The 23,034-nt window shown below is 41.6% G+C and overlaps 1 protein-coding gene across 1 annotated transcript in view; it reads left to right on the top strand.

The window, feature by feature from the left end:
* The first annotated feature begins 12,309 nt into the window (after nt 1–12,309).
* Fam81b (family with sequence similarity 81 member B) overlaps nt 12,310–23,034 on the top strand; it is a 52,037-nt gene continuing 41,312 nt past the window's right edge. The window contains exons 1-3 of the mRNA XM_055604039.1: nt 12,310–12,346; nt 12,511–12,608; nt 15,310–15,374. Coding sequence (XP_055460014.1) covers nt 12,310–12,346; nt 12,511–12,608; nt 15,310–15,374 — 200 coding nt within the window. The remainder of the gene's footprint in view (nt 12,347–12,510; nt 12,609–15,309; nt 15,375–23,034) is intronic.

The raw sequence follows: 23,034 nt of genomic DNA, 5'->3' as shown, positions 1-23,034 counted from the left end.
TCTTCACCAACCGTAAATCTGACAGAGGGCTAATATCCAGAATATATAAAGAACTAAAGAAATTAAAAAGGAACAAATCAAGTAATCCAAATGAAAAAATGGGGTACAGAGCCAAACAGAGAATTCTCAATAGAGGAACATTGAATGGCAGAGAAACACTTAAAAAAATGCTCAGTTTCATTAGCCATTAGGGAAATGCAAATCAAAACAACCCTGAGATTTCACCTCACACCCATCAGAATGGCCAAGATGAAAAACTCAAGTGACAACACATGCTGGAAAGGCTGTGGAGAGAGGGAAACCCTCCTCCATTGCTGGTGGGAATGTAAACTTGTACAACCACTTTGGAAATCAATCTGGCGCTTTCTCAAACAATTAGGAATAGCGCTTCCTCAAGAGCCAGCTATACCACTCCTAGGCATATATCTAAAAGATGCTCGAGTACACAACAAGGACATTTGCTCAACCATGTTTGTAATAGCCAGAATCTGGAAACAACCCAAATGTCCTTCAACTGAGAAATGGATACACAAAGTGTCATGCATTTACACAATGGAATACTACTCAACTATTTAAAAACAAGGAATTAATGAAATTTGCAGGCAAATGGTGGGATCTAGAAAAGATCATCCTGAGTGAGGTATCCCAGAAGCAGAAAACACACATGGTATATACTCAATTATAAGTGGTTATTAGAGATATAATATAGGATAAACATACTAAAATCTGTACACCCAAAGAAGCTAATCAAGGAGGAGGACCCTGGATAAGATGATCAATCTTCACTCAGAAAGGTAAAAGGGACAGGTATTAGAAGAGGGAGAAAACAGGGAACAGGAAAGGAGCCTACCACAGAGGGCCTCTGAAAGACTCTATCCTGTAGGGTATCGATGCATATGCTGAGACTCATAACCAAACTTTGTGCAGAGCACAGGGAACCTTATGAAAGAAGGGGGAGATAGAAAGACCTGGAGCAGAAAGGAGCTCCACAAGAAGAGCAACAGAACCAAGAAATCTAGGCCCAGGGATCTTTTCTGAGACTGATACTCCAACGAAGGACCATGCATGGAGAAAACCTATAACCCCTGCACAGATGTAGCCCATGGCAGCTCAGTGTCCAAATGGGTAATGGGAACAGGGACTGTCTCAGACATGAACTGATTGGCCTGCTCTTTGATCACCTCCCCCTGTTTGGGAAGCAGCCTTACCAGGCCACAGAGGAAGACAATGCAGCCAGTCCTGATGAGACCTGAAGCCTAGGTTCAGAGGGAAGAGGAGGACCACCTTCTCTATCAGTGGATGTGGGGAGGAGCATGGGAAAAGATGAGGGAGGGAAGTTGGGATTGGGATTAATGGGAAAAAAAAAAAAGAAAAAAATTGAAAAAAAAACAAAAAAAGTTTTTCATCATGAATTAAAAACAGAGGCCACATGCTTATATGTCATGAGCTTCTTCTTGGGCTTTATTCTTTTTTAATTTTATTTTATTTATATACTTATTACAATTTATTCACTTTGTTTACCTGCTGCAGCCCCCTCTCTAGTCTCTTTCCAGTACCACCCTCCCTCTTCTCCCCCTAGGCCACTCCCCTAGTCCACTGATGAGGAGGACCTCCTCCCCTTCCATCTGACCCTAGTCCATCAGGTCTCATCAGGACTGGCTGCATCATCTTCTTCTGTGGCCTGGTAAGGCTGCACCCCTTAGGGGGAGGTGGTCAAAGAGCCTGTTTAGGTTTTATTCTAATGTCTAAGTGCAAACACAGGACCAGAAGACTCATCCATTAATGCTGCTTAACTGCTTGGTTTCCTCCCCACATTCTTTATTGTGCCAAAAAAGACCCAGGGCCCAGTATCGTCTGGCTTCTCCTCAACTCTACAGCCTTCTCGTTGACAACCTCTGCTGCTCTCACTGTTTGCTATGTGCTACTGGTATTGGGGGTCTAGACCGTGTGTTTCCACATTCTTGGCTTCTTACTCAAGGAACTGAAATAAGGGCTCACATAGATTTGGAAAGTAGTAAGAATTTTTATTCAAAGGTGAAGCAACAGTGTAGATCAGAGAAGCCCACTGTCACTCTTGACAGCACACACCGTGAGTGAGCGGACTCAGGGCACTGGCTTTTGTTTGGGACATCATCTTTGGAGGTAAAGAGAAGTCTTGTTGCTAAGGGCTGCAGTGCGCATGCTCATTGCGCACGTCTCTTCCGATGATGCACCTGATTTCAAACTTACGCAAGCCTGGTTACGCTTAGGCACGAGAAGCTTGACTTTAATAGTTCACTCGGAGGAAGCAGTGTCCTTACAGTCCATGTGCTCGGTTGAGGCTAGATTAGTACCCTGCCTAGGCACCCATCCTTGCTCCTTTGACAATTGTTACGGGAAAGAAAGGAATTTCATTGTTTGGAGCGGAGTGTGCCTGCAGCTCAGCGCAGCTGGGACCGGCGCAATGCTGCCAGGCGCATTGTTAGAACGGTACGGTACACAGGACACACAGGCGAGGATCTGGGGTGGGATGTGCGCTGCTACGGGTGGGTGCACAGACCAAACCAAGTGAGTCCAGGATCACTAACTTATTCCCTCTGCTTCCCTGATTCAGTGTTTCACTGGAAACACCTTTTGTCCGCTCCAGGGTCTGCCAGGCTCACAGCTAGATAGGTGATGGCCTGCAAGGAGTTTTCTTTCCTCTCTCTGTCGTAGAAACTCCATTCTCTTTGAATGTACTCTTATGGCAATGGACTTGTCCTCCATGAATTCAGTCCACATCACATGTCAGCTACATGCAAACTTACTGATCATTCTCTTCTACAATGTTGGCAACACCAGAGAATTTACCGTTTTGTTTACTGTTGTATTTCATTGCCAAGAAAAGGGTATCCAATGAATGTCTAAAGGTTTTGCATGCTTGATTGACCAAATAATAAGTGAAAGGGGGAGCTGATGACTGAATTTTTCAGTGGGAAACAAAAGCGTCTCCAGCATAGGTGACTGTACAAGTGGAAAAATACCAGAAAGAAGGAAAGGGAAGGAAAGACAAAGAAATGGAAAGAGTTCACTGTTAAGGCCTTAAGGAAAGACTGGCCTTTTTCAGTCTGAGGAATTTCTCCTTTGCTCCTACAAAATGGAATAGTTATGCACATTGAACTGCTGTGAGGATTAATGAAATGTAAATATATTAATGTGCACACTCAAAAAACACCTTGCCACAGGGGTCTGTTCTGAGACTCCTGCTCCAACCAAGGACCATCCATGGAGATAACCTAGAACCCCTTCTCAGATGTAGCCCATGAAAGCTCAGTGTCCAAGTGATTTTCCTAGTAAGGGGAACAGGGGCTGTCTTTGATATAAACTCAGTGGCTGGCTCTTTGATCACTTCCCCCCCTCCAAAGGGGGAGCCGCCTTGCCAGGCCACAGAGCAGGACAATGCAGCCAGTCCTGATGAGACCTGATAGACTAGGCTCAGAGGGAATGGGAGGAGGACCTCCCCTATCAGTGGACTTGGAGAGGAGCATGGGAGGAGATGACGGAGGAAGGGTTGGATTGGGACGGAATGAAGGAGTGGCTACAGCTGGGATACAAAGTGAATAAACTGTAATTAATATAAAAAATTAAAAATTTTAAAAAACACCTTGCATATTGAACGAATTCAGCAAGACATTTGACTTTTCCCAACCGTTGTCCTGTACAGCTTAATCTAGATATTTCTATACCATATAAGATCAGTACAGAAATGTGAAAATGTCAAAATGAAACCCAAAATATGTTTAAAGAAAAATCTCGAAAGAAATCAAACTTCTTCTAACGAAAAATAGACTGACAATGATTTTTTACTTTTTTAAACCGTTAGTCCTGCTAGATGACAGCTGCACAAAGGTGATAATGCTGAAACTTTAAAAGATAAGAAACCACCAGGCTGTAGAGATGGCTCAGTGGGTAAGAGCTGCTCTTGCAGAGAACCGGGGTTTAGTTCCCAGCCCGATCTGGGGCACAACAATCCTCTGTACCCCATTCCAAAGGAGGGTACGCCTTCTTCTGGCTTCCGTGTACCAAGCACACACAATGTACGCAGAGATACATGCAGGCAAAATAACCATATATAAAATAAAAATAAAAATAGATTTTTACAAGATGAGAAATTATGACCATAAAGATGTCCTGACAAATCTAAAAAACTTTAATAAAATGGAAATTTTATTTAAAAATTCAGATTCTTCAGTCATATTAAAACATGTGGAAGACTTTGATAATTATTTGTCTTAAAATTTCTTAAACATATTCCAGCACCCTGGCAGGGAGAGGCAGGCAGATCTCTGAGTTTGAGGACAGGCAGCCTGGTGTACAAAGAGAGTCTAAGATAGCCAAGGCTACATAAGAAACCCTGTCTCAAAAAACAAAACAAAACAAACAAACAACATTTAAACATAGAAGTTGTACATATGCTGGTAAAAAATACTTGAAATAATTCAAAAGGTCATGAGGACATATTCTTGGCCCTCGTTCCATTTTCACATTGTTTGTGCATTCTTTCATGTATGTCCATACTCACATGAACATACAATGAAACAAACAATGGAATCATGATAAACATACTTTACTGTACTACCATAATTACTTTTCATTATCTTAATAATCATTACCATCTATTTTGTTCATTTTATTATTTCAAGCTTTTTTTTATTATTTTGTTATTATCTCATTGTTTTAAAATTAAATTGTCTTTGATAAAGAAAAAAAACTGGTATGTCCTGAAACCAGTCTTCCTGTGGGAGAGTTATTTAGGGGTACTTCTTACAGAGAATAAAACCTCATGAGATTTGCTGATGGGCACAGGGGTATTCCAATATCACAAGAACTCGCCCAGGGCTTTCATTGCCCTTTCTATTGATAAAACAGGGAGCATAAAATATTAAAATCTGTCCTAGAGGCTTTTGGCTAAATGTATAGTTGTCTGGGGCCAAAAGCACATTCATTGATTTCAAAGGTAGAATCTATTTTTATGGTTTTCAAACAGCTCTCTATGGTGACCTTGAAACACAATTGTCTGCCTAAGCTTGATGATTGGGGCCACCAGGCTCATGAGTCAACAAAAACAAGTTCCTGAAGTTCCTGCAGTTGGATTCCGCCCACTTCCTGCTTGTTCCTTGGACTGCTACTCTCAGAGGAGGAGGGACCGACTAGGAACTTTCAGGTAGACTGCTGGATGCTTGGGACTCAGAGAGAAACCTGCATGAACAGGTTTCAGCTAGACTCAGTACTCCTGCAGCCAGAGACTCTATAAGCCGATTTAAAAACAAGCATGGATTTCCTTGTCACCCCGGAAAGGCCTGTGGGTCCTGCAGCCGATGGCAAACTCACCACTCCAGCGGTCTGGGTGTGAATCTGTCCCTCCCTAAGCGTTGTTCTGCACTCCCCATCATGTGGGATTTGTTAACTTTTAGACTTTTGTTTGATACTGTATGCAAATAGAAATGTGTGCGGCCACTAATTACTAGATGTAGCTACAAACATGGATTATGGTTCCCCTGAGAATGTTTTTCCCTTGGCACTTTTATTTCATCACAAGAAATTTTCTATTTCAGTTTATTGATTAATCAAAAGACTCAGCTGATGTTACAGTCAAAGCCGAGTAAAGAGCCTTAGAGACAATAGAGACAGCAGTGGGAATTTGCCATGGCAGCTCCACTACAATTAAGTGTTTGAACAAAGAAGTTTTTTTGTTCAAAAAAAGTAAACTAGGAAAGCAGAGAAAAGAAAAAGAGCCTGGGCAAAGGTTGGGAGGAGGAGTAGTACAGGGATAAACACAAAGTAGGGATAAAAGCAAATTGCTAGCTGGCACTGGGAGCGGATTTCCCAGGGGGTGGGGTAAGGCCCTGGGAGAGGGGCCGGTGAAATTAAGACCTACAGAGGATGTTTGGAAAGCAGAAGGCACCTCCAGCCCTGGCCAGAGTATTTGAAACTTCACTCACACGCAGGATCTGAAGAACACAGAGAAATGGTTAGAGTGGTGCTCTTCCGGAACAGGCAGCAATGTTAAGGATACCAACGCCATCACATAACCAAAACAACCTCTGGAGGCTTTGATGCCCCACCCTCTGAGCTTTTCAGTGTGTGGTCCTGGGATCCGGGACAGGGGGCTTCTGGAAGCCTATGGACTGGTGGCTACTTCCTGTCCTTGAAGAAGTCCCCGGAACATGTTTTAGATGCCAAGAGTAAGGGACAGCCCTTTTATACACAAGTGTTATTGTACCTTGTCTTCCTTTGTTTCCCTTCCTGTCGGCTCTCCCTTACGCCCCATGCACCCATCTGCCACCTTTCTTCTCACAGATACTCTTCCATGCTGCTTTTTTACACACGAATCCTGTTACTCTATTTACCCTTTCCCTTCAGATCCTTCTGCCAAATAGGCAAGACCTGAGTGTGAACCCATGAAACAGAAGGAGAAAACCGACTCACTCAAGTTGTCCTCTTCCTGCCATGTGCAGACTGTGACACCGTGCACCCATGCGCACACACACAGTAGAACATCAGTAGTGTTGGGGGTTGGCTCTCTCCCACGGAGTGCGTCTCAGGTTGGGCCAGACATCAGTTGCACATTCCCTCAACGTCTGCTCTCTTAATCCTGCATATCCTGTAGGCAGGATAAATTCTAGGTAAAAGTTTTTGTGGGTGGGTTGGTGTTTCCCTCTCTCCACCAGGAGTCCTGCCTGGGTAGAAGGTATCCTCTCCAGTCTCCACGACCCCTGTCACCAGGGGTTTCAACTAGAGTCACCCCCATATCCTCCCAGGAGCCCACCCTGTTTCACCTCTCCAGATGGTCTCAGAGATATCCTGCTCATGGTTACTCCTCTCTCTGCAAGCCCTCTGTCTTCGCCTCCCCGCTCACCATAGGCTCCCCACCTTAATTTCCCTCAGTGAGCCCTCTCCTAACCTGTTCTCTCTCCTCAATCACTTCTACTGACTATTCTGTTTCTCCTTCTGAGTGAGATTCAGCATCCTCCCTTGGGCCCTCCTTGTTTCTTAGCTTCTCTGGGTCTTTGAATTGTAGTATGTTTATCCTATATTATAAGGCTAATGTCCACTTATAAGAGAAGTACATACCATGTGTGTCTTTCTGGGTCTGGGTTACCTCACTCAAGATGGTCTTTTCTAGTTCCACCTATTTGCCTGAAAATTTCATGATTTCCTTGTTTTTAAATAGTTGAGTAGTGTTCCACTGTGTAAATGTACCACAGTTTCTTTATCCATTCTTCAGTTGATAGATATCTAGGTTGTTTCCAGTTTCTGGTTATTACAAATACAGCTGCTACGAACATAGTTGAGCAAGTATCCTTATTGTGTGGTAGGGAATCTCTTGGGTATATGCCCAGGAGTGGTGAAGCTGGATCTTGAGGTAGGTCTATTCCCAATTTTCCGAGATAGCGCCAGATTGATTTCCAAAGTGGTTGTAAAAGTTTGCACTCCCAACAGCAATGTAGGAAGGTTCTCCTTTCTCCACATCCTCTCCAGCATGTGTTGGCACTTGAGTTTTTGATCTTAGCCATTCTGAGTGGGGTAAGATGGAATCTCAGAGTCATTTTGATTTGCATTTCCCTGATGACTAAGGACATTTAATATTCCTTTAAGTGCTTCTTGGCCATTCAAGATTCCTCTGCTGAGAATTCTGTTTAGCTCTGTATCCCATTTCTAATTGGATTATTTAGTTTGTTGGATTTTATTTTCTTGAGTTCTTTATATACTTTGGATATTAGCCCTCTGTCAGATGTCAGGTTGGTGAAGATCTTTTCCCAATATGTGGGCTGCCATTAAGTTGTTCGACATCCTTTGCCATCAATAAAATGCAAATCAAAACTGCTTTGAGATTTTATCTTATGCCAGACAGAATAGCTAAGACTGTTTTTTTGTTTTGTTTTGTTTTTATTAACAACAAATGCTGGTAGATGAGGGGAAAGGGAAATGCTATTCACTGCTGGAGGGAGTGAAAACTGAGGGAGACACTATGAAAATCAGTATGAAGGATACAGTTCAGTATACTAGAACCAGAAAGACAAACATTGTAATTGTTTTTAATATGTGTACGTTATCTTTGAGTCTTTAGATATGTGTGATTTGGAATACCCATTGAGGTTAGGAAACTAGTAAGGGATTATAGAAGAGGGGAAATTATTTTAAAAGTAGGGAACATAGAATATAATGACGTAAAGTAGAAAAGGAGAATAAGGAAACAGGAAATACTGGCTGGGGGCAGGGATGGAAGGGCAGGGTAGAAGAAGAGATATGGAGAGGAATAACAGTAAGGACTTTCTAAAGAGCCACATGAAAACTTACTACTGTAGAAACTTACTCATCTATGTACACACACATATATAAAATGAGTTTAATAGGAAAAACCCCATAACAGGAGTACAATACCCAACTAGACACCATGGGCTATCCCAGTGCCAGAAATGGATTGCTTCTTTTGTTGAGTTGTTGGCCAGTGATGTTCCATTGACCCCAGAACATTACAGGCCTTTGCTGCTGCTCTTGGTTAGAAGTTGCCAGTAAGATCATATCGCTGAAGGAAAAAACATACCCGAGTCATAAAACTTGAAGAAATCAAGCTGGAATTGTCCTAGAAGCTTCATCGATATTAGTTAGTTTTCACAGTGCTGGAAGGTGCTAGTCATAGAACTAGAGAAGGAATCATTAATCTTACCCAGCTACAAATCCTATGAGCTATAACAATGACCTTCTTGGAAAGATAAGCTGGCTGTGCAATAGTGACATGTACCTCTTGAAAGTAGCCAGCTACCTTCTGATTAAATTTAAGGCCTACTCCATGAAATGGCATGCACACCTGGCACCATTATCATGGCCTAGAACCTGTATCTAAACAGGTCATAGCCCTGAGGAGAAAACCTACTATTATTATTCTGCTAAATGGACATAATACTAAAATGACTCGCAATGACTTATCGTTATACCCATAGATCAGTACATCTCTCAGCTCTCATCAAAGAAGCTCCTTTTTGTAGTAGATGGCATTGAAACAGGGATCCACAGCCGGGAACATGTAGAGAAGAGACTATGGAGTATTCATCCTTAAATGGGACAGAAAAATCATGCCCCTCCCCACAGGGCTTCTGATTCTTTGTAGAGGAGGAGGGGCAAAAGGATTATAACAGCTAGAGATTGTTGATAGCTAGAAGAAAAAATGTTTTCTGGACATACTATGGTAGTTGCACATACGAATTTACAGATTATTGTGACAGTTTACACAACACCTTTACCAGCTCAAGCAAGACAAAATTCTAGCATGTGGGGGTGGGTGGGTGCAAAATCCTGTCCCTAGCTAAGGATCTGTTGGCATTTGGTAGCTGCTTGTCATGGAAGCCAGTTTTCTTTAAGGGTTTGCCCCTGGGAAGGTGAGCCACACTCTAGGGCAGGCCCGATACTCAAGAGTATTTCAGCAACAGAAGTTGTGCTTGGGGGGGGGGGTGTCTCAGAGTTGGAAACTGGGGTGAATACGATCTAAATGCATTGTATAAAATTCTCAAAGGATTAATAAAAATATTTTTTTAGAAAAGGTTATCCTCCAGTGAGTAGCTGGAAGAACTGAATGGTCCAAAGGAAGAGTTAACGAGTCTGCTTGTTCCGTCCTGGGAGAAGTCATTTCATTCCGGCCAACAAAAACATGCTTTTACAGGTCTCCTTGCTAACATGTCAACACTCTGCTTTCCTTTGGTTTCAAACACAGAGAACCACTTTAGCAAGGAAGACAAATTTCCATGCCTTAGCAGAATTCCATTGGATGTGTCCTAAGTGGGGCTGGGGGAATGGGCACAAGAGTAAGGTTTAAGACACTTGGGAGCAAGTTCACGTCATCATTGACTCATGTGACTTATTTAACGTCTCTGAACTTCTTTGTACTTTTATCTGTAATAGTTGGAGGCTTGTACTATGTTCCTTATTGTATGAATCATGAAGTAGAGCATGAGACATAATTTATAAATATGAAATGGCATGCACAGATTAGAGGTGGAACCAAGACAGGTGAAATCAGAAGAACAAAGAAAAGGATATAAGACCCAGAGGAACATTTAGCCAGAGTCCTCCTTGATTAGTTTCTTTAGGTGTACAGATTTTAGTAAGTGTATCCTATATTATATGTCTAGTATCCCCTTATGAGTGACTATATACCCTATGTGTCTTTCTGCTTCTGGGATAGCTCACTCAAGATGATCTTTTCCAGTTCCCACCATTTACCTGCAAATTTCATGATTTCCTTGGTTTTGTTGCTGAGTAATATTCCATTGTGTAAATGTACCATAATGTCTGTATACATTCCTCAATTGAGGGACATCTGGGCTGTTTCCAGCTTGTGGCTATTACAAATAAAGCTGCTACAAACATGGTTGAGGAAATGTCCTTGTTGTATACTTGAGCATCTTTTGGATATATGCCTAGGAGTGGTATAGCTGGATCTTGAGGAAGCACTATTCCTAATTGTCTGAGAAAGTGATTGATTTCAAAGTGGTTGTACAAGTTTACATTCCCACCAGCAGTGGAGGAGGGTTCCCCTTTCTCCACATCCTCTCCAGCATGTGTTGTCACTTGAGTTTTTGATCTTAGCCAATCTGATGGGTGTAAGGTGAAATCTCAGAGTCGTTTTGATTTACATTTCCCTGATGACTAAGGATGTTGAGCATTTCTTTAAGTGTTTTTCGGCCATTCGATATTCTTCTGTTGAGAATTGTTTAGCTCTGTTCCCCATTTTTTAATTGGATTATTTGATATGTTGCTGTTTAACTTCTTGAGTCCTTTATATATACTGGATATTAACCTCTGTTAGATATAGGATCGAACACTCTAGAACCAAGTGACTCTCCCCAGGTGGAGTGGCCTAGTACTGCTGACACAGTGTGTTGCATTTACTCAGCTGCCTGAAGGGATCACTATCAGTTCCTCTTCTGGGAGAGTGAGCTAAAGCTTGGAGAGATGGTGCATATTTGCCCACACTGCATAAGAAGTCAAGGGTTCAAGGCACTCTCTCAGAATCCAGAACAACCTAATTGCACTCAGTGGCCGATTTAGTGTCCGTCTTACTTGGTGCGGGATAAAGGTATAATTGGGCCGGGAAACTGAGGAAGAAAAACATTTTAAAACTAAGTTAATTCACTTCACTGTGCAATTACTGAAAAAAATTTTCTTCTAAGCCAAAATCCAGTATTTATGTAAGTCTTACCCATGCCATTTGCCTTTGTTACTGAACTGTCTGTATGTTCCCCTAATGGCCTTAAAGAGTTAGCTTTCAAAAAAAAAATTAAAAAAAAAAAAAAGAGTTAGCTTTCAGTTTATGTCATATGAACTGATTGCCTGATTGCTAATGGCCTGCTTTTCAATCACCTCCCCCTGAGGGGGGAGCAGCCTTACCAGGACACAGAAGATGGCAATGCAGCCACTCCTGATGAGATCTGATAGACTAAGATCAGAAGGAAGAAGAGGAGGACCTCCTTTATCAGTGGATTTGGGGAGGGGCATGCGTGAAGAAGGGGGAGGGAGGGTGGGATTAGGAGGGGAGGAGGGGGGTTTGTGGGGGATACAAAGTGAATAAAGTGTAATTAATAAAAGTTAAAAACTCCCCCCCCCCCAAAAAAAGTTAGCTTTCTCAACCAGCATACTTAGACAAAGATTAAGGAATAAAGTAACTGTTTTTTCTTTTCTCTCTCACTTGTTGGAAATTGTACTCTTGTTAGGCTTATCAGCTAAATCTAGGGTAGAGTGTGAAACATTGGATCACTTCTCACTCAACTAGACAAAGGAAATGAGTAGTTGAAATCAATGACACCCCCACCCCCCAAGAAATGCCATAATCCTAGAGACTTAAGTACTTGCGGTATAAGAGGGACTTGTTAACATCACAGAGCCCTCCTAAGTCACAATTCTCCTGAACTGCCACTGGGAAGATGGTTCAGAAGCATGAAGAGTTCAGTTTTGATGCAGTCAGGATTCCTTAGTATTTTGGCTTTTTAAGAAGAAAAACATATTTCTGTTCCCTTTCAAAAGTAAAAAAAACAAGTCAACAAAAAGTATAACAGTAAAGCTGGGAAATCAACTCGATGAGTTCAGGTATTTATCCCTGGACAACTCAGTTTTTAAATTTCTCATATTTCCCTCTTAACGTTTCTTACTATATATAAACAAAGTAAAAAAAAAAAAAAAATCTCAAAGGCCCTTAGCTCTTCTCCTGGGCACAATAGGATGTATCTCCCAATATTTTAGAACTATTTGACCTCAACAAACTCTTAAGTGCTTTGTTGAAGTCCCTGTTGAGATATGCTCTGCTCATCAGCAGCAGATGTGGTGCTGGCAGGTGAGGGACCTGTTGGGGGGAGGTTTAGGCAAACATCAAACAAGTTGGAAGCCTCTCTAGGTTTCGCCACCTGTATAAAAACTAGCTTCAAATTTTAAAATGCCGTCAATGCAAAGATCCACTTGCCATAGTTCCTGATCTGAGTCTGCATTCTCGTTGCCTAGATACAGATGTAAACAAAAGTGCCTCCCTGCCTGCCGAGGAACAGCCTGCTCCACCTGATGGCCCCCCTCCTGGCTCAGTCAGTGATGAAGAAAAGAAAGCAAGTACTTTCAGATATTCATGCTAAGAATGGAATAATTTGTTCAGTCTCTCAGTCTCTCAGGGTTGTTTAGAGTTTGAAGGAATCCAAGAAAAATGGCTTTCGTTTTTGTTTTTCTGCAGTTCCTGTTGGCTCTGCCTTGATAACGTGACTGAGCAGAGCAAGGCTACCATAAAAAAATCATCTCAGTTTCTAAAAATATTAACTGGACTGATTTTAATATGGAGTTAGGTTTCTAAATTTGATAATGATTTATTATGATAAAGATTCTTTAAGAAAAAGAATAGTCATATGCAATATTTCCTTTTTCAGTACTTCTCATACTTTGCATTAATGATAAAGACTATGCAAAGCAAGTTGTGGTTTGGACTTTGGTAGGTATAATAACAGCTGAGTATTGTTATAGTCTCCTTTTATGAAAATAGTACCAGAAAGCAAGCATGCATCGAGCTTTGAGTTTCCGTGTTAAACTGGATGGTTGCTTAACCTCAGTTTCCTCTTATATAAAATAGGTTAGTTAGGCCTACCTTTTATTGTGAGTTGTGATGAGCTATTTAAGTAAAGCATTAGCAGGCAAAAGAGGCTCAATGTATAATGCGATCATCATCACGTGATCTATTACTTCCCCAACCCTCAAGTTCTTCACCTATGAAAGTTAAAGGAACTTCTGTCATATATGAAAAAGCAATGAAACTGATCTAATAGAACTATTGGAAAAATGAAATCACAATATCTGTGAAGGAATTTTGTAGTATATAAATTGTAACATTATAAATGCTATTGTGTATGATGAAAATTGACTCGTAGGTAGAAATTTCATAGTTATTTGTGAAATAGTTTTTACATATAAACACATCTTGGACTCTAAGAGTACTTGTTAAAAGCATATATATTTTATGTATAATATGTATATATTATGCCCCCAAAGTAGAAGTGATGAGAATATTCTAGTAATTCATTTCCTTTGGACACATTCATTCCATAACTATTTACACAGCATTATTGGTTATCAAATACATAAGGCAAGATTAATCAGTTGATGAGGAAACAGCAAGACCAGACTCCCACTACCCTTGGGGTTCCTTGGAGAGGTGAGAAAATATGTGGCATGAAGTGAATGGCCAGTTCAGGACCCAAAGCATTTGCACTAGGAAATGAGAAGAGGTACTAGGGTAAAATCTTGTCAGGTCCTCTAGGGAATAGGACGGCATCCAGAACACAAATGCGTGAGTATCCAGGGGGCGCATCCTCCAGGGCAGGGCTTCTCAACTTTCCTCATGTTGTGGTGACCCCCAATCACAAAATTATTTTGGTGCTATTTCATAGCTCTAGTTTTCCTACTGTTAGGATTGGAATGTCAATATCTGATACTCAAGATATCTAGTATGTGACTCCCAAACAGGTCACAACTCACAGGTTGAGAAACACTGTTGTGGGGAGTCTGGACTGCAGTCCAAGCTCTTGCAAACCCTAATCCACAGTAGTCCAGGGCTCGCTGACCCATCCTGACCAGCCTAGAGCCTGTTCTGATAGCCTCCTGCCAACTAGGCGGGATCAAGCCAGAATGACCACTACAAGCTTTCTTGATATTAGAGCTGCCTGGTTTTCAATTTTAGTTTATTTGGAGAAGGGGTATTTGCAATTAAGTGTTTTGACCCTAAGCCAGAAAACAGTTGATCCCACTAACACTTGCTAAAGAACTAATCTTTGAACACGAATCTTAATATTTTATTCTATTGTTTCACTATGCAGTGACATAACCCAAGTAAAATTGCCAACAAACGTGTCTTGTCTAATTTGTTAACTGAAGACTACCACTTGCATTCGCTCCGCTGTTGACTATTAAAATTAGAATAAAACGTGCTGCATTTTTAAACCATTAAAAAGGCATTGGAGTGGACGGTGGTGGTGGTGCACGCCTTTAATCCCAGTACTCGGGAAGGATGGAAGTCTGTGAGGTCAAGGCCAGGCTGGTCTAGGGCAAGTCCAGGACAGCCAGGGCTACACAGACAAACCCTGTCTTGAAAAAAAAAAAAAAAAAAAGGCATTAGATCTTTAGTTTTCTTCCACATATGGAAATAGTGAAGATATTTGGTACCTTTTCTCCTCATAGGAATGTAACCAAATTATCAATGTTTGGAAAGAAATAAAACCTTCTAGAAGTAGGAAAATAGAGAATTAGAGATTTTTTAGCTAAGTGTTCATATAGCCAACTTGTTTCATGCTTCTAAATTATACATATAGCTGTTCTGTGCTTTTTATTTTTCATCTATAATAATCTGACATGTAGGGTATTTTAGAATACAAAATTACTTCAATTTACTTACTTTCTAGTTTGAGGCTGTTTTGAAAATTAGCTGATTCCCCTAGGAAATTACCCTGTAAGGAATAATTGACTGTCTTTGGACTTTTTTTCAAAACTCAGTCAGTAATCATAGAGTTTTCATCTAGGAATGATGTATGGCTTTAACTTCCAAAAAGCTTTTCCTGTTATGTTACCAAACCTATGAAGCAAAGCTCTTTAGGAGAGCGCCAGAGCCTAATTTCAATCTTCGTCACCAATGATGCAAACATGACGTATGTAAGGTTAGCTGGTTATATCTTTTATTTTAAATAAGAACATTTCTTTAAAGACAAGTTGGATGAAGAGTAGCCCACCAAAGCATCTCATGACACATTCTGACTCTCACCTCTGTTTTAGGTAAGATTATCTCCAGCCAACATGTCAACCAAGAACGCAACAGATCTAATTGAATATGCTGACAAGTAAGTCTATACATTGATGCTTTTAAGTACTTACTGCATTTAATGACTCAGTAGAGATTAGACTGGCTGAATGAAACCTTTGAAATTACCTAAGTAAGTACTTCTCTGCTCTCAGAAAAGCCTGAACAGCCTCAAACAGGCAAAGCTCATGGTAAACACGTAGAGCTGCCTTCTCTTTAAGTGACTTCATGGACTCCTTGTAGATCTGTGGGGAAATAATACAACTGGGGCAGGGAGTGACAAATAACACAATACATAGATAGTTATAACTTTCAAATTAAACCAAGCAGATCTGCTGTTGTCACTGTGATGAAAACCCAGTAAAGTCCGAGACATGTTAATCATCAGAAAAATTTTACTTTTTTTAAAAAATTTTATTTTTATTAATTACAGTTTATTCACTTTGCATCCCAGCTGTAGCCCCCTCCACTATCCCCTCCCAATCCTACCCTCCCTCCCTCTTCTTCTCCTATGCCCCTCCCCCAGTCCAATGATAGGGGAGGTCCTCCTCCCCTTCCATCTGACCCTACCTTATCAGGTCTCCTCAGGACTGGCTGCACTGTCTTCCTCTGTGGACTGGTAAGGCTGCTCCCACCTCAGGTGGAGATGATCAAAGAGCCAGCCCCTGAGTTCATGTCAGAGACAGTCCCTGTTCCCATTACTAGGAAACCCTCTTGGACACTGAGCTGCCATGGGCTACATCTGTGCAGGGGTTCTAGGTTATCTTCATGCATGGTCCTTGTTTGGAGTATCAGTCTCAGAAAAGACCCCTGTGCCCAGATTTTTTGGTTCTCTTGCTCTCCTTGTCGAGCTCCTGACCCCTCCAGGTCTTTCTGTCTCCCCTTTCTTTTATAAGATTCCCTACACTATGCCCAAAGTTTGGCTATGAGTCTCAGCATAAGTTTTGATACCCTAAACTGAAAGAAAAAGCCACATGATAATCTCTTTAGATGATGAAAAAGCATTTGATAAAATCCAACATTCATTTATGTTTGCAGTCCTGGAGAGATCAGAGATACAAGGCACACACCTAAACATAATAAAGACAATATACAGCAAGCTTAGAGCCAACATCAAACTAAATGGAGAGAAACTTAAATCAATCCCACTGAAATCAGGGACAAGGCAAGGCTGCCCACTTTCTCCATATCTCTTCAACATAGTGCTGGAAGTCCTTGCTAGAGCAATAAAACAATTAAAAGAGATCAAGGGGGTACAAATTGGAAAGGAAGAAGTCAAAGTATCACTATTTGCAGATGATATGATAGTATACCTGAGTGACCCCAAAATTGGGGTAAACACCTTCAGCCAAGTGGCTGGATACAAAATCAACTCAAAAAAATCAGTAGTCCTCCTGTATACGAAAGACAAATGGGCTGAGAAAGAAATTAAGGAGACAACACCCTTTACAAAATTTGACTTTTTAAAAAAAATCAAATTCCACTACATTCCTACTTACAGCGCTATACTTGGAGCCCATTCATGGTGGTCCAAACGAGTAGGTCAGCTCTGGTCCTTAGGACACAACTATCGGTGGATGCTTGTTGTCCACATGACCCTGGCAGTCTAGAGTTTCAGGAGTAATGATATGGATTGGAGCTGTCTTCTATTCAGCACAGGAAAGGGGTCTTATCTGTACTCCTGTTAATAGATTCAAAGCAGTTGCGACTTAGTCTGGGCCCTTCCACTGTTGCTGTCACCCCTGTACTTGGGATATTTAGTTCCTTCTTTTCGTTTGTAAAATAAGGAGGTTGAACTACAAGTTCTTGATGTTTACTGCAGCCTTAAAATAATTCTGACTCTGTAATACGTATTCTAACCACAGAAGAAATGTGGACAGATAATTGAAATGAGTAAATGTGAAGACAAATCATAAACAGTAGACTGATTTTTAAAGTCATCTTTGACAATAGAAATGATGATTTTAAATTCTGCTCTTTTATAGCAATATTTAAGTTAAGAATTTTTCTGTTCTCAATAAAATAAATTTAATTCATTTTAGTAATCCAGTGTTTCAGTTCTTTTCATGCTTTCCATACCCTGCCATTGTGTGCATGAGCATGGATTTACCATTTGGGGTGAGGATCAAAACAGGAGAAATGATTTTTTTTAGTGTTTTAAAAATGTGCCATTTAGATAAATGAACTAGGATCAATGAATGTAGTATTCCCCAAATTAATTATAAAGGACATGCTACCTAACTTTAGTATCCTAGAAAAAAGGACAGTTGTTCCCACCTGTCTTCAGGTGATAAATGGAAGCTAGAAATTATTCCTTTGATTTATTAAGATAAGTCTAGTTTGAAGTTAGAGATATAAGAATAAACTACTGGAGAATAATAACAACCTTAAATTTTAAAACATTATCTTGAGCCAGGCTGCAGTGGCGCACACCTTTAATCCCAGAACTGGAGAGGCAGAAGCAGGTAGATCTCAGTTTGAGGCCAGCCTGTTCTACAAAAGCTAGTCCAGGATAGCCAAGGCTCCACACAAAGAAACCATGTCTCTAAAAACCAAAAACAAACAAACAACAACAACAAAACATTATCTTGGGTTTCAGGCCAAGAAAAGGTTAATTACATACATTTATTATGTATGTATTTGTGTATATATATATATATATATATATATATATATATATATATATATATATATATATATATATATATATATATAGGAGCATGTGGGCCAGGATGTCCATGTGGAGGTCAGAGGTCATCCTTTGTGAATTGGTTCTGTTCTTGCATGTGTGGGTTCCAAGTCACCAGGCAGCAAGCACCTTCATAAGTTTAGCTATCTCACCCAGGTGGATTACAGCAAAATGGAGGCCAGACAAAGATTGCCTGGCTCCAACACTCATGTCTACCTCAGTCACACTCACAATCACACACCCACCTCTCACTGCCTAAGTCATGTGCCTATTTTATTTACCACCCGAGGTGCTCAGATCTACTGTTCTCTTCACTTCTGTTCTCGCAGGCTGCAGACTCACACACAGAGGCTCCATAACCTTATGTTTTTTAATTGCCCGGCAGAAGTCTATCGTGGTGCATTGACTATCAATTTTTGGCGAACTGCAGCTGACAAATACAATGGAGAAAGGCAGGTGGCTGGGAGGACTGAACTGTGTAAGCTCTACGTACAGGAGTATTTATGGGATGCTGACTAGCAGAAAAACACAATGTCATTCAGACATTGCAACTATCACTGCACAATTCTGAATTGACAGATTGAATCAAAAAAGTTCAACAGGTTTTGTCTTTAAATAACTCTACCCTCTTAATCACCAATTGGCAACAGACATCCTGGAATGCAAATGAGGCATTTAGACAAATAAAAGCCATTATCCACTCACTGAACTACCTTAGTAGACATCATACAGCGTCAGGCATTCATCCTTACAGACAAATATCGATATGTTTAAGGGCTGTACTAAAAATGTAATAATAAGCCCCCAAAGCAAAACTTGAGCAAAAAAGATCTTGCCTAGACTACAAAAAAGTTTAGCTAGAGATATACACACTACAGAGGGTGGCAGACTGGCTGTGTTCATGGACTCTTTCTTGGCCTGTCAATCGGAGTAGAATCCACATAATTATCAACACTTGTTAAATGTTAGGTCATGTTAATAACGCATGTGTGGGGGAGCATGATGTTTGCCAGTATTTATAGGACAATGATGGTGATGTCGCCATATCAAAGGGAGTAAATCATTCTGAAGCGCATACTTGTTTGTTAATTCACAATAAGCAGACACACGGACTTTATGCCAGTGTACACATGCTCATTTAGGCTTACTGGACTGAACAGTCATGTTTCTCATGGCTTTTCTCCTGCTGGTACAAGGCACACAAATGGAGTCCAGGACTTCCACAGTGAGCTCTTGTGTCCGTGGCTCAATCGGCTGTAACTGAGAAACAAAGCCCCTTTCCATTCTCTGATCAGTTTCTGCTTTCTGTGTAATAGAGTAGGGTTTCAAATAATCAATGATGAACTCTTTATACTTCTCAGTTCTGACCATGATTTTCATCCACACCTTCCTATAAGCTGGGTGGGTTATACTTTTAGAACATATATTACCTTCGCACAGGATTTAATTTTGAATGGAAAGCAAATTGTCCTCATGAATCTCTTATGCTTATTTAATTGGCTCTCCCATAAGGGAAGAATTTCTCTTCCTCACCTTGGAACTTCCTGAGGTCCCTTCTCATCCTTCAGAAGCTGGTGATTACTCACCTTCGTGTTTATTGAGCACTTAGCATATGCAAGCACTAGGCCAGCACTTGCAGCGTCACCGGTAAGCAAATTAAACCAGTTCCCATGTCACTTATCTCCAATTCCAGAAAAGGAAGAGAGACAAAGTTCTAGTCAGCCTGCCAGGACAATGCTTGCTGACAGGATAGCATTTGAGCAGACCAGAATATGGGCATGTAGACACCTGGGCAAGGTCTTTTGTCAGGCAGGAATGCAGGGGGAGTGGGGATGGGTGGAGTAAGAAGCATAGAAATACGAACAAAATTGGATATCAGGTAGATATCAAAATTTGATATCAGACTGCCAGGATCACCACCAGTCAGCTGTTGCTAAACAAAATGTATATCTCACAGTCTTGGAAGTCAGAAGGCCAAACTCACAGTCAGCAGGGTTGGTTCGTCTGTGCTGGGAGGGCAAATCTGTTGCACCGCTTTCCACAGGCTTCTGATGCTAGCTGGCAATCCTCGGCAATTCCTGGCTTATAGAAGTTTCACTTTAATGTCTCCCTCTCCGCTCATCCCCTTTCTGTCCTTCACAAGGCCATCTTCATGTAAGGACCCCAGCCGTATTGGCTCAAGGCCCCTGATACTCTACTGTGACCTCATCTTAGCAATATTTGCAATGATTCTACTTTCAAATGAAGTCACATTCTGATATAATGGCTATTAAGACTTCAACATATTTCATGGGCCACAGGTCAGCTCATTGTGCTACATAAAAATAGCAAAAATTTGAACCCAGGTCTTCCAATTCCATATATGTTTTTCATACTGAAGTCACATAGACATATATGTTATTTAGAGGGGAGAGAGAGAGTCATAGAGAAGGAGAGAGGAAGAAGAGTCAGGGAGAGAGGAGGGAGAGGAAGGGAGAAAGTTTTCATGGGAAAGGTCTTAGCGAGGCTACAAACTCTAGGGGAACTGCAAACATCCTCAGCTCCTACTGCTGCAGGCACACATTTTATTTATGTGTTCCACCCAGATGTCCACCCTGCTTCCGCCCCCACAAGGGTGTTCCTTACAACCTTGATCCACTCTAATATCTCCACAAAGAAAGGATGTCCTTTGCGTCACGTATGGCTTTAATTTTGTAATCCTCTTAAAACCTCACTGAATAGGAGGTGTTCACATCATAGAGTACACAGCTTTTCACAAGGCAGCCCCGTGGCCAGTCTCTCTCGTCTCCTCTTGGCCGTGCCACCATTTGGAGTTGTCTCTTTTGCAGGGATGTCCCCAGGCAGGCTCTGCTGGCCCAACCCCACCAGTCCTGGTTATTTTTCAGCTCTATGCCCCAAACTTGCATGGCCTCTCTCAGCCCTCAGAGCACTCAGGCTTACGTTAAACTCAGCAGCAGAAGCTTGTTTCCCCGACTCCCAAGTCTACCTACCGGGTGGTTATAGACAAGCAATGCAGAAACCATACATGGATATAGACATGCAATGGAGAATCTACAGATGCTTATAGACAAGCAGTGCAGAACTATAGGTGGTTATAGAGAAGCAATGCAGAACTACAAGCGATAACAGAAAGCAGTGCAGAACTATAGGTGCTTATAGACAAGAAATGCAGAAACTACAATAAATATTTCTTTCTAATTCATCCTTCCCAAAATGCTCATAGAATTATTTTTGTAAGCCACCAGAATACTCACTACATTTTTACTTTACATTTTCTTACAGTACACTGTGCGCTCTGAGGATAACTACTCCTTAAAGTTGATCTTGTGAAAGTGTAGAAAAATCTTCTCAGCGTGGCTTTTTGTGCTCAGAAGAGGGCTTAAGTTCTCATGTTTTTGTCTCTGGCTTTTACAGGTTTCCACAGTAGTTATCAGAAGTTCCTAAGTAAATTTAGTGCTCTCTTCACAGGGACAGAATAGGCAGCAAAGTGAGGGCTCATGTACCAGGGCCTCTGCCAGCCACAGCACAGCTGGTGTAAGTCACACCAGCTCAGAGAAACAGAACTCTCGAGTCTGGGGAAAAATCTGTTCAGATTCAGCTAGTCAGTGCTGGGTGCAAAGCCTCTCTGGAGAGGCCCCAGGATTTCTTTATCCTGTGGTTAGTAACTCCAATGTCTGGAATATTCAGTTATTTCTTCCCCTCCGAGGTCAACTTTAAATCAAGGCCACATTAGTGTAGCATGTCAGTTAGAGTTATCTGGTTTATTTGTTTGTGTTTATAAAACCAGAGTAGACACACCGTTCCAGTGAAAGGTCTCCAGTTATATCACCTTTGGGAGTAAACTGGTGGTTTGAATAATAGTTCCATCAGGAATTTCCATTACATTAAAAATATTCATAAATTTGTTCTTCAGTTATCACAGAAGTGAGGAAAGCACTTTCCTTATAGCAGTGGGCATTGGCAGGAGAAAGTAAGGCCTTTGTCAGTTAAGAATCCCGTGATAAAGCGAACAAGGCGTTGGTTATTGCTTTGCAGAGCATTACTAACAAGCATGATAATTATGTGCTAGGTAACAGAAAGCCTTAGGCATGACAAGGAAGGAATGCTCCAGGCAGTTCTGTGGATATAAAATAACTTACAAATAAGCCTTTAAAACCACAGGAGACGAGAGATACACCAGCGTTTGTGTAAGTCCTTAGGTGTCTCCATGGTGCAAGAAAATGCATTTGCGTAGTAGTATGAGCTGTCTCCTTAGAGGCTTCAGTAACATGCCCTATAGAATAGAAATACAACTTAGCCAGCTATGACAGGACCAGAGACGGGGGTGGGGGTGGGGGAAGCCCTGCCCATTGGTCCCTCTTCTGACAAAGGTCTGCTTCTGCACTTTCTGAGTAGGAACAATCTTTTTTTAAATTCACTTTATATCCTTGTCTAGTCCCCTCTCTTCTCTCCTCCCAGTCCAATCCTCTCTCCCTGTTCCCCCTCTCCCCTTTCCCTGACTCCTCAAATAGGGGAGCACCACCCCCACAAACCCACTTCAGCACATCAAGTCACACCAGGACTGAGCACATCCTCTTCTCCTGTGGCCTGGTAAGGCAGCCCAGCCAACAGGGAATGATCAAAAGCAGGCAACAGCATCCTTCTCAGAGAAAACCCCACTGCTTACTAGGGAACCCACATGGAGACTGAGCTGTGTATCAGCTACACCGGTGTGGGGGCCTAGGTCCAGTCCATGCATGGTTCTTGGTTTGTGCTTCAGTTTCCGCAAGCCCCTCCCCCCAGGCCCAGGTTAGGTGGTTCTGTTGGTCTTCTTGTGGACAATCTCGATCACAGCTCACAGTATCCCCCGAGGAGAGGATACTGGGGCTCCTTATAACCCTGGACTGTAGCAGACCTCTATGGCTGGTTGGTCTTCCACCTGCTCCAGCCCTCTCACCATCACAGGCTTCTCACAGTCACAGGCCTCTCACTGTCACAGGCTTCTCACTGTCACAGGCCTCTCACCATCACA

This window comes from Psammomys obesus, unplaced genomic scaffold, assembly GCF_907164565.1.
Source record: "Psammomys obesus unplaced genomic scaffold, mPsaObe1.curated_primary_1811, whole genome shotgun sequence".
Classification (NCBI taxonomy): domain Eukaryota; kingdom Metazoa; phylum Chordata; class Mammalia; order Rodentia; family Muridae; genus Psammomys; species Psammomys obesus.
The sequence above is the reverse complement of the archived record's forward strand: the minus strand, read 5'-3'. Positions and strand labels throughout refer to the sequence as shown.